We start from the raw sequence: 13,974 nt of genomic DNA on the forward strand, positions 1-13,974 counted from the left end.
GAAACACAGGCAAAAGCCTGTTTAAAAACTGCCCACAAAAATACACACACATTTAAAAAAGTTTTAAGTCATCTAAAAAAAGGACCATGCTGTAATTATAATGTAACAACTATTAAAACCAGGTGTCTATTATAATGTTTCCAATAAATATTTTCACAACAAGCATTTTTGACTTGTCACAGTATAGGAACAACACAGGTGTTACTAATAACAGTTAGCGAGGACTCTGCCCTCCAAGCTATCATTACATTTATTTACACCTGTGCAACTCCCACTACCACATGTCTTCAGTGAAAAGACCAAAAGATTGTGTTTGTTCGTGCTTTTTAAAATACAATCATAACAAACCCATTTTAAAAATACTTTATTTAAAAGGGAGTCTTGAGCATTAATATCTCTTTTCCTACCACCAATGTTTATTGTTATGTGCCATGAAATAAAAAGTGGCCTGGAAGCTTTCTCCACATGTAATGCAGATCTTACACGTCACGAAAAAATAACACATATTCTGAGATAAATCTTTTTTTGTGAACGTCATGCAGAAAATGTTCTAATTCAGACATTACAGGCAATCATATTGACAGTATGGTTTACACAACATACCGTGACATCACATTTGCAGTATTCATTTGTGGTGTCAGCTACAGCTATAATGGCAGTTTATACTGCATGATACTCTCTCTTACATACCCGACACTTAATACTTTTAAAGTTGCACATGTACACATTCAGACACACATAGAAAAACAGAAACATGTATAACGAGACAAACGGATTCAATTTGGTCCCCAACAAGTAGTTCAAAGGGCTGCCATCACTGGAACACAGTCATTCATGAGATCCAGGAAGTATTCAGTATCAAACTTGAAAAATGTTTATGGTTGAGTTTAGAGATGCTTATGGTCTGTAGCATCAATAAAAAACAATTTCAGTTCATTTTGTTAAGATTTTCTCTGGGATTTTGGATGTTACTCCTCCTTACACATGTACGACAACAGAAAATATTTTCAATTTCAATTATACAAGTCAATTGAATACAATCTTGGTTTTCAATCAGCAAGTTTCTTTCAAATATTCCCAAATCATAGGGATTGTTCTCTGAGCTTTGATTTGTTTTGTTTGTCATCCTCTAAGTGAGGACATTTTTGCCGAACAATTTGATACTATTACAGAGCTGCCTTTCTCTGTGAAATATGAAAATCAATGAATAACTCCCTCAGTTTTATAACAACAGGCAAACACATTCTCACATGAAAATCGACACCTCCTAGTGTCACATAAAACACATTGCTTTATAGTATATTACATATTTATAATGCAAGGGTAACTATTTTTACCATACAAGGAAAAACATCTTGCCATCAAAAAGATTAACAATTGCACATAATGATCGGCTAAAATATTTTAGTGACAAAACAAGAAAAAATGGCATTGGTATTAAAAATAGATCAACATTTGAACAAAATTGTACATTTGCTTTTTCTTTATCCTTTACAAAATGAGGACATCATTTTTCTTCTTGGAATAAAAAAAGATAGAAAAAGCTTCTGAGAAAATGAAGAAACAGGCAGCGAGTGTACAAAAACATTTGTTTTAAAACAGGCCCTTGCTTTTCTTCAGGTTCTTTTGCTTCCAGTTTGGCAGAGCGTTGAACTCAACTCGACTCATCTCAAGAAGGGTCTGCAAGACATCAGAGTGAGAGGACAAAAAGGCGACATTAAGGCCTAATACAATAATACATACTATGTTTGTCTAAGTGCTATTTACTGTATATGCATCTTACAGTATCTTTAAAATATTTCGCACTTTTAAATCTGTATATTTGCTGTAAGATGCAAATAGGACACACATGACTGACTGATCATTAATTTCAACATTTAAGCTACTTTTTTTTCCTGTAGCAAAACCAAACTCCCATACAAGGGATATTTACCTGCTCATAAAAGAATCTGACCTTAAAATATATAAACTTGAAGCTTTTTACAATCCTTTTTGAGAGCAGCTAAGTGCCTTACCTTGAAGTCCTGGTCGGAGAGGTAGTCCTCCAGGCGCAGAGGGTCCACTCCCTCTGGTAACTGCTTCCCGGTCAGCTCCTCGATGGAGTACTGCAGCTTACTGAGCCGAGACAGCGCCTCCTTTACCAACATAACCTTGTTCTTGGAGCCCTCAGTCTGCAAACGCAGATAATTAAAAACAGGTAAATAACTGCAAAATGGAGTCATTCTCCATTTTTTTTTTAAAGCTATGGTTATACATCCTAAATAATAGCTTTCAAAAATATAAACATGTGTCCAAACTGATAATTACTGCAAGAAAGATAATGTAACACTACACTCTTTAACCTTTTATTTAAAACTATGTGATGTTATAATAATACTTGTTATGTATAAAGCACTTTTTAAAACCCATGTCTAAAAGGGTTTAACAAAAGGCAGCAAAACAGAGCAGGCAAGTCATAATTCAGGTTTAAAGAACTGATAAATATAATTTAGCAGATAAAAAATCCATAAGGCATCTTTACTGCCAGCTATAAATAGAAATAGCTGGGGGCTGGCTTTTGAACAAAACAGATCTGGTTGAGTGAGATTATTTGGATTCTTGCGTCAACTACATGAAGCTCAAGCAACCCACCTTTGAAGTGATACTGGTGTCCTTCTCCCAGTATGGGAAGATGTTGCTGAAGGTGAGAGGTTCACTGCCTGCTAGGACCAGATATGCCTGAGGGGGGCGCCGAGGGTTCTTCTCTGTAAATCATAACACAGTGTAGGAGATGAGTAAAACATGCTTTGCATTTCATAATTCATAAACTGTGGGGGGGGACACAAGTGGGGACAACAAAAGCGATTGGTTTTTTTTTTGTTTTTTTAGACTTCTCAGGGAAGTGTTTGGCTGCTAAAAATGTCCTGATCAATTATTGTAGATCCAGGCTATGTTTGGAAACTCCTGTTAACATAATGCATACAAACTCAATCTGTATGTAATGCTTGTATATTAAAAACTACTTACTTAGAAGTTCTTGCTAATCTACTTGTGTATAGTATGTGGCTTCGAAACAGACCCCAGACATTTAAGCTACAGTGTGTGTCTGTGACCTCTGACCTTTGCAGTACTGCAGCACAGTCTCCATGGCACACTTCCTCTCACTGTTCCAGCGCATTTTCGCAGAGCCGGTACACTGGGTGTCATCAGGCTGCCAGCCCTGCCACAGGTAAACCTCCATACGGTTATCCAGCAGAAACAGGGCTGGAGAAGGGAGGCAGAGCACTGACATGAACATCCAGCAACACTCAGAGGTATTATAGACCAGGTATTGTTAGGCTGACAATGAAACACATCCATCAACAGCGCCGCCGGTGAAAGGCTCTTTCAAAAACCAGCACCTTATTGTTTAGTTTTCAAGGTGCACACAGGGATGGGTGTGTAACTGAATGCTTTTGTGGTTTTACTTTTGTGCTACAAAGACATTCTTTGAAAAGAATATCTGATTCATATTAAGGGACACTTTAACAAGAACCGAATTAACACTGTATTTTTCGTGATCAATGACTCACAATCAAGCCACTGATAACTAAGCTAAGACACTTTTATTTGAGTAAATTAATACAGTTGCTCGTTGATACATTTATTTAAGTGGTCCTCTTTTTCAGGCAAGGACAGAACACATTTTACAGATACATTTCCTTTCGACTTAATAGACTGCAGCTGGCTATTTGACCTTTTTTTTCACACCAAATACAACAAATGATCAACACATAATTCACTGGAAAATAACATTGTTCCAGATGTGTGGTACCTGGCTGTTGTGCAGAGTAGAGGTTCTCCTGCAGGAAGGGCATCGCCATAACTCCCTCTGACACCCTGGCTGGGTACAGACGCTCCTCCCCTTCGAACACCCCGGAGCTGGCGCTGAGACGGAACAGACGCGGTGTGTAGTTGTATTTCCCTGGATCTGATGACAACACACACACACACAGATCTCATCACATCAGCTCACACGCTGAACACAAGCTGTGCTCTTTCTCTCAATTTATTTCCGCTACTAAGTAACATCATGGTTTTTGCCTCTGCCTTTTTGCCCATGTTCAATCATTTGGGCCAGCCTCAAAATAAGTCCAAATGAAATAATGTAAGAGAAATACAGATACTCAGGGCCTTAAGGACAAGAATGTCCCCATTAAAATCCATTAAGAACTCTGTTTTCGATCCCATGACAATAACTGCATTATTTATTAAAAAAATACAAAAATATATAAAAAGGATATCAGATATTTGATCTAGCGCCCCCCAGGCTCTTCAATTCAATCTTCTACCAGATTGAGCCATTGTTTTAAGTGTAAAATAAATGCAATTCTTAACATTTCCACTAGGGGGGATTGCTGCTGTATTATGTGTGAGAGGACATGCATCAAAATCAATGTTGTTGCTAATCTTTGACATATACCAGACTGAGAAATGTAAGTCACAAGGCATAGTATAGAGATGTGAGGATTTACCTTGCAGCATACAGTCGTAGGCCTTCTTGTCCAGCGGGCCCAGAGCCTTCACAAACTCAGCAGGCTCAGACCCTTCCTCCACCTCCTCCACCTTTACACTGCTGGTGCTGCTCAGACCTAACTCTGAGGGACACCTAGAAGACACGAACACCGAAACATTGTCAGCCCACACATGTCCATCTACTCAACACATTAATGTCCATCTGCTCGTTCCCTTACCTCTGCGTGAGTTTGTCTGCAGCTCTTTTGGCCACCTGCCTGGCACCAGCATGTGCTTTGCAGCCGTGCCACAAGAAGAGAACGGCTTTCTGGGCGTTAAGAAGCACCAGGCTAGCACGAGAGCGCAGACTGGCACGCTGGCAATCCACCTCCACCAGCGACGCCTCCACCTCCGCCTCACCACGGACACAGAACAACCTCCATGCGCCTGGAGAGATGAACCACATTTGTAGAAGCATTAATGCCAAAATAATTCACTGTGTTTATTTCAAATTAAAGTATATCCAACAGTATTTATAGACAAGGATCCAAAGCCTATACAAAAAACCAGCAGTAATATAGTGCATCTACCTGTGTTGTTGGCACTGTTATCTCTACTGCCCTTGTGGATGATCAAACCGCCCTGGAAGAGCTGGAGGAAGCACGGAGGCTCTTTTCCTGCACTCACCAACACCTGGAGAACAAATCAGCCAAAAAACAGATGAAGAACAACACACTTTCCCTATTTACAACGTTCCTGTGTTCATATTCTGTTTATAAAAGGCCTGATAATAACCTTATTGACGATATTTGCTGACTTCAATATTGTTTATTCTGTTTAAATGTATTTACGAGTTGTTGTTGTTGTGTGTTTAGGAAGACATTGGGACTGACATTTTTGTTAAGAGGGCCAAATAATCTACTTATCGTTTTGATTATTGGGCGTTATTTAATTATGTTCTATTTATTTAGATATTTTCTATATTTGTATTTCTAATTATTAAGAATTAGAAGTTTATTGCTCTTTGTAAATGTGTACTTTCAATTGTATTGTACTTAATTATCATTTAAAAAGGGGCCATTAAAATCTTAAATTGCAATAAATGTTGTTTATCGCAATTATTTCAGAAGCAATATATCCTCCAGTAGAAGTTGTTATCATAAGAGTCCTCGAAAAACTGGCTAATTCATAGTTCTATTTGGATACTTATCATGAAGAAGAGAATAGATTTCATTGGATGTGTGTGGGTGTGATGAACTGATACCCACTTGTGATCCTCTGTGGCTGCCCAGCTCCACCGTCATTAGAGCCGAGGTTCCCTTCTCACTGACGCTGGACTTACTGCCTTGCCAGAAAAAACAAGCAGTCCTCTCTCTCCCAGGAGCGCCGGCACTAAGCTCCCCGGGCTTCTGCCGCTTTCCCACTGAGAAAATAACGGACAAAACAAAACCAAAGTGGATAAATTAAGGACTTCTTCTTTCACTTCTGGACAGCTGTAACCCTGAAATGTAACACTATAGCCTCTTCTCCTGTCAAACATTGTTAACACACTACTTTTGCCTCACACGTTTTTTCTTTTCAGTTGCAATCCATTAAAACTAACGAGTGAAGTCGGGCAGATACTAATGCCATTAATCTTCTCCCAGGTCTTACCACTTTGTCATGATATTTAAACCTCCTCTTTCCCTACTCCACTGTTTATTCTTCAGGCTACCTCTGTGCCAAAGACATGACTCACCCAGAGTGGTGATGGAGTATTTCCAGCGGATGATGTAGGTGTCGCCTTCGTGCAGTTGGCCCAGGCTCTCTTCAGGCAGTTCCTCCTCGCCGTGCTCTTTGATGTGCCAGGAATCTACAGCTATTGTAGCCAGCTCCGCCTGCCTCCCGTCATCCGCTCTGACCAGGCCGTGGCCCCGCTGCACGTTCACCCCCTCCAGAACGGTCTTCACAGAGGCCGGCTCGTTGTCCAGCAGGGCCTTGGCGTCACATGGCTGCAGCTCCAGGTCGAGTGTGGGGCGATCAATGGCGTGGACTGGGCTCTGACAAGAGAAGGAACATTGCAAGTTTTAAATGTGCTTACTTTGGTCAGGATATTCAAGAATGAAAGGGCAATAGAAGCAGCGTTTCTTCTTACTTCCTTTAATAAAGACAGTCAACAGGCAAACAAGCACATTCGATTTATTTACTGAATGATGTAAAACACAAACATTGAGTCATTGCTAAATAAATAAATGAACACTTCCTGAGTCTTATCTCATCTACCTTGATTTCCTCTGCTTGAGCAGCTTCCTCCTTCTTCCTCTCGGCCCAGTCCAGGAACTTCTCTCTGAACAGCGACGTCTCATTGTGCTCTGACAGCCGGCCAAACAGAGCCCAGCTCGGGCGACCCTCCCCCTGTCTGGAAATCAAATATACAAGAAGAATAAATAAATCCTGTGCACAGTTGTACTGGCAAAATGAAACCACTAGGGGCTACAATAACACAACCAGTAGTTTAACTCGCCTTGTGCATGCAGAAAGTGCAACACTGATATTTTTACACATGTGTTAACAGCAATAAACGGTGGTAGTATTAGCACGTGATACTCACTCAGGCACATCTGTATTCAAGCAGGAGGCGTCCAAAGGGTTAACTCTGCAGCTGCTGTAGTCGTAGCTGCCGCCGTAAAGCTGTTTGCCCAGTTTCACAGCGACTTTTCTGTCACCCAAGGCACGTCTTTCCCGTGCCACACATACACTTCACTGCCAAAATCAAACACCAAGACCTGTGGTAGGATGTTGGCAGCAGTTGGAGGAGGGGGAAGATGGATTGCAGTTAATTACAGCATGCTAAATAACAAAACAGTGTGGACTGAAATGTCTGTCTGGAGTATTATGGATTCTTTTCAAAGTTTGAATAGCATCACTTTTCATACTTTATATGCCAGTCCCGGTTTTTAAAAGGTTTAAAATGGATCAAAATTGTTCCATTGTAACATATATAAGGTCATTATTATTCTATATAGTAGCTGCGTTACCTCTTTAGAGTCCAACAAGGAGACACTCGGGATGGAGGCCCAGGCTTCTTCATGAGGAACCAGTTTGTCTCCCAGGAGTCTGTACACCCCATTAGAGTCCAACACTCCGGTCTCATACAGCTCGTCCTCCTCTGGCTCCCCTGCGCCTATAAAACACACACAGCACAAAAAGCAGGGTTAGCAGGTGTGTAGGGCACCAGGTGTTTTTGAGGAAAACAACAAATCTCAAAAAAGGTTTATTTTATCTTATAGAAATGTGACATGAAAACAAAGGCTGTCATGAAGTCATGAAAACTGCACTTTTATTTTTACTGTTTCCAAAAGATATTACAACTGGGAAGAGTATGAACCAAGAGGTAATGTGTGTTTACCTAAAATGCAAAACAAAGATGTCTGATTTGTTTATCTGTGGAAAGTTTTGGAAAGGAAATGAAGATGTGAAATATACCCAGTAGTTTAAAAGCTTGTGTTAGATGATGTGTTTTTATGAACCTCTGTACGAGGTCTGTCCTCCCAGCAGGGTCCAGAACTCTTTGGCCCATCTGCTGTCCGTGTTGATGCCCTCCTCCAGCACCGTCACCTGGGAGGCCTTACACCCGAGGTCCCTCTTCGCCTGAACAAACGCTGCCATCTCCGACGCCTGGTCACAGAATACATATGGTACAGTGCATGTTGATTAGTAATTTGAAGGTCAACGTTAGAACGAAGCTTCAAATCTCTTTGGTATTGTCAACAATTATCAAAACATTCAAATCCAAAGCTGGTTCTTCATTTCTCTCTACCTTAGCTTTCTCAATGACGTTGGCAAACTCTCCACTCCACATGTAGCAGTGTTTTGGCGTGATGAGGAGGAAGCAGTCGCCGCTGTTCAGAGAGTGGGCTGTGGGCTCCACCAGGCGCACCTGGATGTGCCTCCGGCCTGCAGACAATGAGCGGAACAGAGCAGTTTATACTTTCACTTCAGCAGTCTTAATCTGAAACATACATCACTGATAAAGATCTGGTATTGAACATCCTTTTTTTGTGGTTCATTAACTGTACATCCTTGAGGAAGCACTCGTTGCTTTTATAAATTGCTACCGACTATAGATACCCATACATACACGTGTTTACAGAAAACACAGTTCACGTTCTTGAGTTTCTGACCTTTGATGCGAATGAGCATGAGCTTGTTGAAAGGCAGCGTGCTGTTGTTGGTCACAACATCGGTGGACTTCACGCTGCGCAGGTTAATCTTGCGGAAGTTCTCCTTACTGGCGAGACCCGCCAAGGCCACATCAGCGAGATTAGTTTTGGAGTGCTTTGCCACTTTAAGAGAGAAGGAGAGGACCAGTGATATTAGACATGAACACAGTTGAGTTGACACACTGACCATACAGTAGGTATTCCCTGATCTACTCTCTAATTATAACAAATAAAGACCAGGATCAGGTTTATATCATAGATCATGAGAGATATTTTCACATTTCTGTTTCATGCGAGCTATACTTAGCGGCCTACACACGGCTGCAGATCCTACTTCCTTTTCTATATTTTGAAAAGGTCACTGAGGTTAGATTAGTCCGTTAACAGGATTCATAAAGAGGAATATATGCATTAGATAATTAAGAACAGCTGCATCCAGTTTCAGAACAGCTTTAGTCATGAAGTACAACTTATTGACCTCTAATTTCAACTTTAGCTTTCATGCAGTGTGTTTACAGATAATAAACAAATTAAACAGCTGTGTTTAGGGAAGTGCACATTTTATTTGTAAGGAGTTGGACAGGAGATGAAGTTATTCATTCATGTTTTGTTTATAAATGTGTCTTTATTAAATGTGTAGCCACTGCAACGTTACTTTTGGTGTCTCAAAAGCGAATATTGCGATTCGTATGTGACATAATAAGTAAAAAAAACAAAACTATTATTAAAAAGAAGGAAAGTCATTTTTTTTTCTGGGAAATTGAAGTTGTTTTCTATTTGTTGGCTTTTATGAGATTCTATACCAGTATTAAAATGGTAATCTCTTATCTCTTATTATTAATTAAGTTTCAGACACCAGTAGAGCACACTGCGACCCACAGAAACCCCTAAAGGTCACCGTGACCGTGTCAGTTTATTATTAACACAACATATCTTTGTAGCGGCATAATACCACGCAGTTTTGTTGTAGATTAAACATTTGTTGTTGCCAAATCGGAAACTTTATCCTAGCTATGGGGAGAATCTCAGTATCACTTTGGTAACTTTGAGCAGTCTTACTCCTCTCCACTTGGATCCTTTTGGTCTCCAGGGAGGCGACGTTGAGCCTCTGCTCGGTGTACACCTGCCGGATGTCGTTGCGAGCAGCCAGGGCCCGCAGAGGGTTCCTGGAGCCCTGGTTCCTCCTGGCGGGGCGAACCGCTCGCTTGTGTTCTGCAACGGCTGAAGTGAGCCTGAGAACATACAACACAAAACACAAAACAGTGGTCCGTTTTAATGTAGGCCATTTACGTTAGAGGAAAAATAGGACCTCATAAGTCACTTAAACGGTCAGAAATAATATTATATAAATACTAACTTTGGGGTATTGGGCTGGATCTCTTTTAAGTCCTCCTCTGTTAAAACCATACTGGAATCATGGCGGGACGACGGTGAGACAGTTTTGTAAAAGTTGCCGAATGTCTCGTCATCGTCCAGAGTCATCACTTCTTTCTCCGTCTCTGCCGTCACCTCCACGGTGGATGTCTTGTTTTTGCTCACGCCTGACCCCCCCACCATGACAGGACACAAGGAAAAGAAACTGTTATACAGAACTGTTCTCTTGCTATTCGCTAATGAGGATTTTTGTGAATTGACATACAAAACATGTGTCGGATCTGTAATGTTCAATATACACTATAGATATGTGGCAGTTAAGGAGAGTTTAGATTTGTGTTTACCTACAAATACCATGTGTGATAAACCATTTTCTCATGTGAAAGAAAGAGGGTACCTTTATTGTGGAGCTTATCGAGGAAAGACTCAAGCTTGTCGAGCCTTTTGTCTCCTTCCACCTTGACATCTGTTCGACTGGAGATTTCTGTGAGACAAAAAGAGAACCAAAGGCTGAATACACTCCGTCTTTCAATAAAATATCAATATCTGGCATTAAGACTGTTTTATATAAAAGGCATTAAATGCTTTTAAAACTACTACCGACATTTAAATTCATTCTGTGTCATCTGCACCTTATGATACACATGGCCACGACTATAAATATGCTTTAAATATTCAGAACATCTGCTGCATTAATAGACGCACCGGGTTAATTCCTTTACTGATTAACTAAATGATTCACACGCTGGCTGACTGACCTTCAAGCGGCTTGACAGGCGTGGCGTTAGATTTCTTGAGGGCAATAAGAGGCGACTCATCCTTTCCGGTGTCTGTCACAAGTCCTGGAGGAAGACAAAAGGGGAAATTAGGGCTGCAATTACAAAATATTGACATTATTAATACAATTGTAAAGTATTTCTTGATTTATTGTTCTGTCTAAAATAGCCAGAAAATAATAGGAAAAATACACGGATATATATTCCAAGTTTTATACAACATTAAACTGAATATTACATTTTCTTCAAAGTATGAGAAGGACAAACTAAGATCTATTTTTATTTAAAGACATTTTGCCGTAGAAAATTTACATTTTCATCTAAATTGGTAAAACATAAATGATCTAATTAGCAATATATCCTTTTATACTCTGCCTAATGTTCTTTGTGTAAATCACTGTGGGCTGAGGGAATACATTAGACACTGCAAAATTGTTATTCAGTTTATATGCCATTTTTTAGGGGGCTGTTTGGCATTTTTACAAAAATCACATTGTTTAATTAGCGGTTGTTTTTTGAGGAGGATATGGTTATGTCAACTTTCCATTATCTTTTTGTATGTGTGTAATATAAAACAAACATATTGCATTGTTGAGCCAACTGTATGACCTGAAAAACACCTGAAAGAATGCAGAGGTCACAGAGAGTTTGCACGATTGGCTCGGCCTCCTACAGTAGAACAATAAGCTCGCTGCAGTTACCTCTCTTGGCCATGCGTCCGGCCACAGTGAACTGGACGGAGTCGTTGGCTGCTCCTTTGCCTCTGCTCTTCCACTGCTCCTCTTTGTCTTTCAGGACCTTCATCCTGTCTGCCAGTGACACCTTGGGCCCCAGATCTACACTGGACTTCTGTGGGAACATTTATTCAAACACAATTTTAGATTCAGGATGAAGATTTGAGGTCACGCACTTTACTGTTAATTTATTTCAGACAGTTATGAAGACACAATGGAGTCATCATGAGGCGGAGTAAGACAGAGAAGCCACCAGAAATTAATTTAAGGGGGAATTATGACAGATCCCAGCCTGATTCTGATTGATTTCTTGGGGAAGTGTGGCTATTGCCAAAATCAACTACCCCCAAACGACTTACTGTGTTATTTCATACTTGATTTTCCCAAAGAAAACATGAAGAATGTAGAGCCCTGACAATAAAACACCAACAGTGTACCAGGACCTTCAAATTGCTGCTGTTCATTAGAGCTTTCCTTATGTGATTTACTCCTGCTGCCATTTTTGCACCTGAACTCCACCATTAAAACTGAATTAGCAGCGTTTTTACTGCACCTCGGCTCCCACTGCACCCCTGAGCTGTTTTATAGTAATTAATGATATTCCACTCTGGAATATTTCAAGCGTTTTATGGCCCTGCTTCAGTTTTTTTTTTTAAACTGGCTGCCAACCCATACTCCTTCTCAAATAATGAGCAATCCACTAAATGTAATGTAAAATGAGTCCCTTCTGCAGGTAGTTACAAACAGACAAAAGACAGGAGAAACCCACAGATAATTAAGTCCAAGCAGATCATCAAAGTTATTATGCAACATGGTCAGTGTCCGCATGTATTTTTGATAATATTCAATAGTCTTTGAAGTACTTTTGCCTGTTCGGCTTCACAGCAGGGCCGTGTTTTCTGCAGGAGAAGAAAGTAAATGACAAACAAATGATCAGGATTACCAAAACTCAACATCTTGTTACGGTCATAGAGGAATTTCTTTTGAGGATGAAAGATGATCTGTGTGAACTGCTGACTGTCATTTTGTATTTCACACCATCATCTGCACGGTAAGCTCTGAAGCGTCAACTCTAAACAGTCACAGATGTCAGCAGATTCAGAGTTCAAAAAGACGTTAAGTGGTGAACTGCAGCCACACTGATGTCATCAAACTGTTGTTGAAATTAAAACATAGGCGGCACGAAAAATGTCTCATGGTGATCAGAAGTCTGACCAATTTTAAACGCTGTTTCTTTAAATTAACCTCCGGAAATGCATTCGTTTTCTGCAAGATAAATGTGTACCAATCATTATCATAATAACTTATAAGAAAAGGAACAGCCTACTTATTAGGTTAGCTTACGCATTTCATGATTTTTAGCTCCAACTAACAAGAATTTCTAGTTGTATTAACAGCTAAAAGTAATTGTCCCTTGCTAACAACAGAAAGTTCAATTTCCCGCTGATTTTATTCAAGATTTCCTCCTGGGTTTACTCTGTCTCTCACCCAAAGACAGATCTCCATAGCGCAAAAATAAATCTTACTAATGATTGATTGCCTAAATTATAAACACATTACAGTTTATTATTTCCAAAGGCTAATTTGAGTTAAGGATTTATTCAATGTAGACTTCCACCATCCATTATGTTTAAATAAAATATATAATAATTAGAAAAAAGGTTGCAAAACGACACAAAAAATAGCCACTCCTGCATGCTCTTTAAAATTCATATACAGACTGTTTCCCATAAAACGACTCTGTGACAGGAGGGGTCAAAAGTGTAATCCTCACACAGTCCTCCTGTGTCAGACAAAATATATGTTATCTGTTGAAATGTCCCTCAGCAAGAATTTGCATCCCCGTTTCACCAATCATTTTTGACATCCTGGCAAAGAAGGAAGAGGAAATTAAACCGCCATTCATCAAACATCTAGTAAATATCAAATAACAAGTCTGAGTAATTCTATGAGCCATTTGTCCTGACTTAATGTTACACATGCCACAATATCCAAGCAGACATGTGGTCACAAAACAATGTTCCCCTCACACATCTTCCCCACAATCAAAACACATAACACCCACCCCGCCCATCCCCCTTTCTTTTTTTTCTGTCGCTCTCACTCAGCAGTGCACACACACTTTGTACTTTAATGTCAAACATGTTGCATGGCGTGGTCAAATATTAGCGTGACACGAGACAAAGGTTCAAAGAGATGCATTTAATCACACTGGCATGCACACACAGACGACACATTAGGGCTGAACATCAAAGTGAACTCACGCTGACTTCTTAAAATGAAACAATATGACATATTGAGTGGTTTCTGCACGCCTTTATGGGAAAATCCTGTCTCTTGTACCTTTAAACTATTATTGCTCAGAAATGCCACTCCTAATTTAGTGTGCACTACATCACTTGCAGTCTGTCAGTG

The 13,974-nt window shown here is 40.0% G+C and overlaps 1 protein-coding gene across 1 annotated transcript in view; it reads right to left on the bottom strand.

The window, feature by feature from the left end:
* Positions 1–348: 348 nt before the first annotated feature.
* svild (supervillin d) overlaps positions 349–13,974 on the bottom strand; it is a 45,801-nt gene continuing 32,175 nt past the window's right edge. Inside the window, 23 exon segments of the mRNA XM_063892997.1 lie at positions 349–1,680; positions 2,016–2,171; positions 2,632–2,744; positions 3,100–3,243; positions 3,794–3,949; positions 4,494–4,627; positions 4,713–4,920; positions 5,064–5,166; positions 5,742–5,896; positions 6,212–6,512; positions 6,736–6,871; positions 7,064–7,181; positions 7,184–7,238; positions 7,491–7,636; positions 7,983–8,130; positions 8,273–8,409; positions 8,637–8,798; positions 9,735–9,907; positions 10,033–10,216; positions 10,447–10,533; positions 10,808–10,891; positions 11,527–11,674; positions 12,423–12,458. Of these exon segments, the coding sequence (XP_063749067.1) occupies positions 1,594–1,680; positions 2,016–2,171; positions 2,632–2,744; positions 3,100–3,243; positions 3,794–3,949; positions 4,494–4,627; positions 4,713–4,920; positions 5,064–5,166; positions 5,742–5,896; positions 6,212–6,512; positions 6,736–6,871; positions 7,064–7,181; positions 7,184–7,238; positions 7,491–7,636; positions 7,983–8,130; positions 8,273–8,409; positions 8,637–8,798; positions 9,735–9,907; positions 10,033–10,216; positions 10,447–10,533; positions 10,808–10,891; positions 11,527–11,674; positions 12,423–12,458 (3,171 nt within the window). The 3' untranslated portion in view covers positions 349–1,593.

This window comes from Eleginops maclovinus, chromosome 10, assembly GCF_036324505.1.
Source record: "Eleginops maclovinus isolate JMC-PN-2008 ecotype Puerto Natales chromosome 10, JC_Emac_rtc_rv5, whole genome shotgun sequence".
NCBI lineage: Eukaryota > Metazoa > Chordata > Actinopteri > Perciformes > Eleginopidae > Eleginops > Eleginops maclovinus.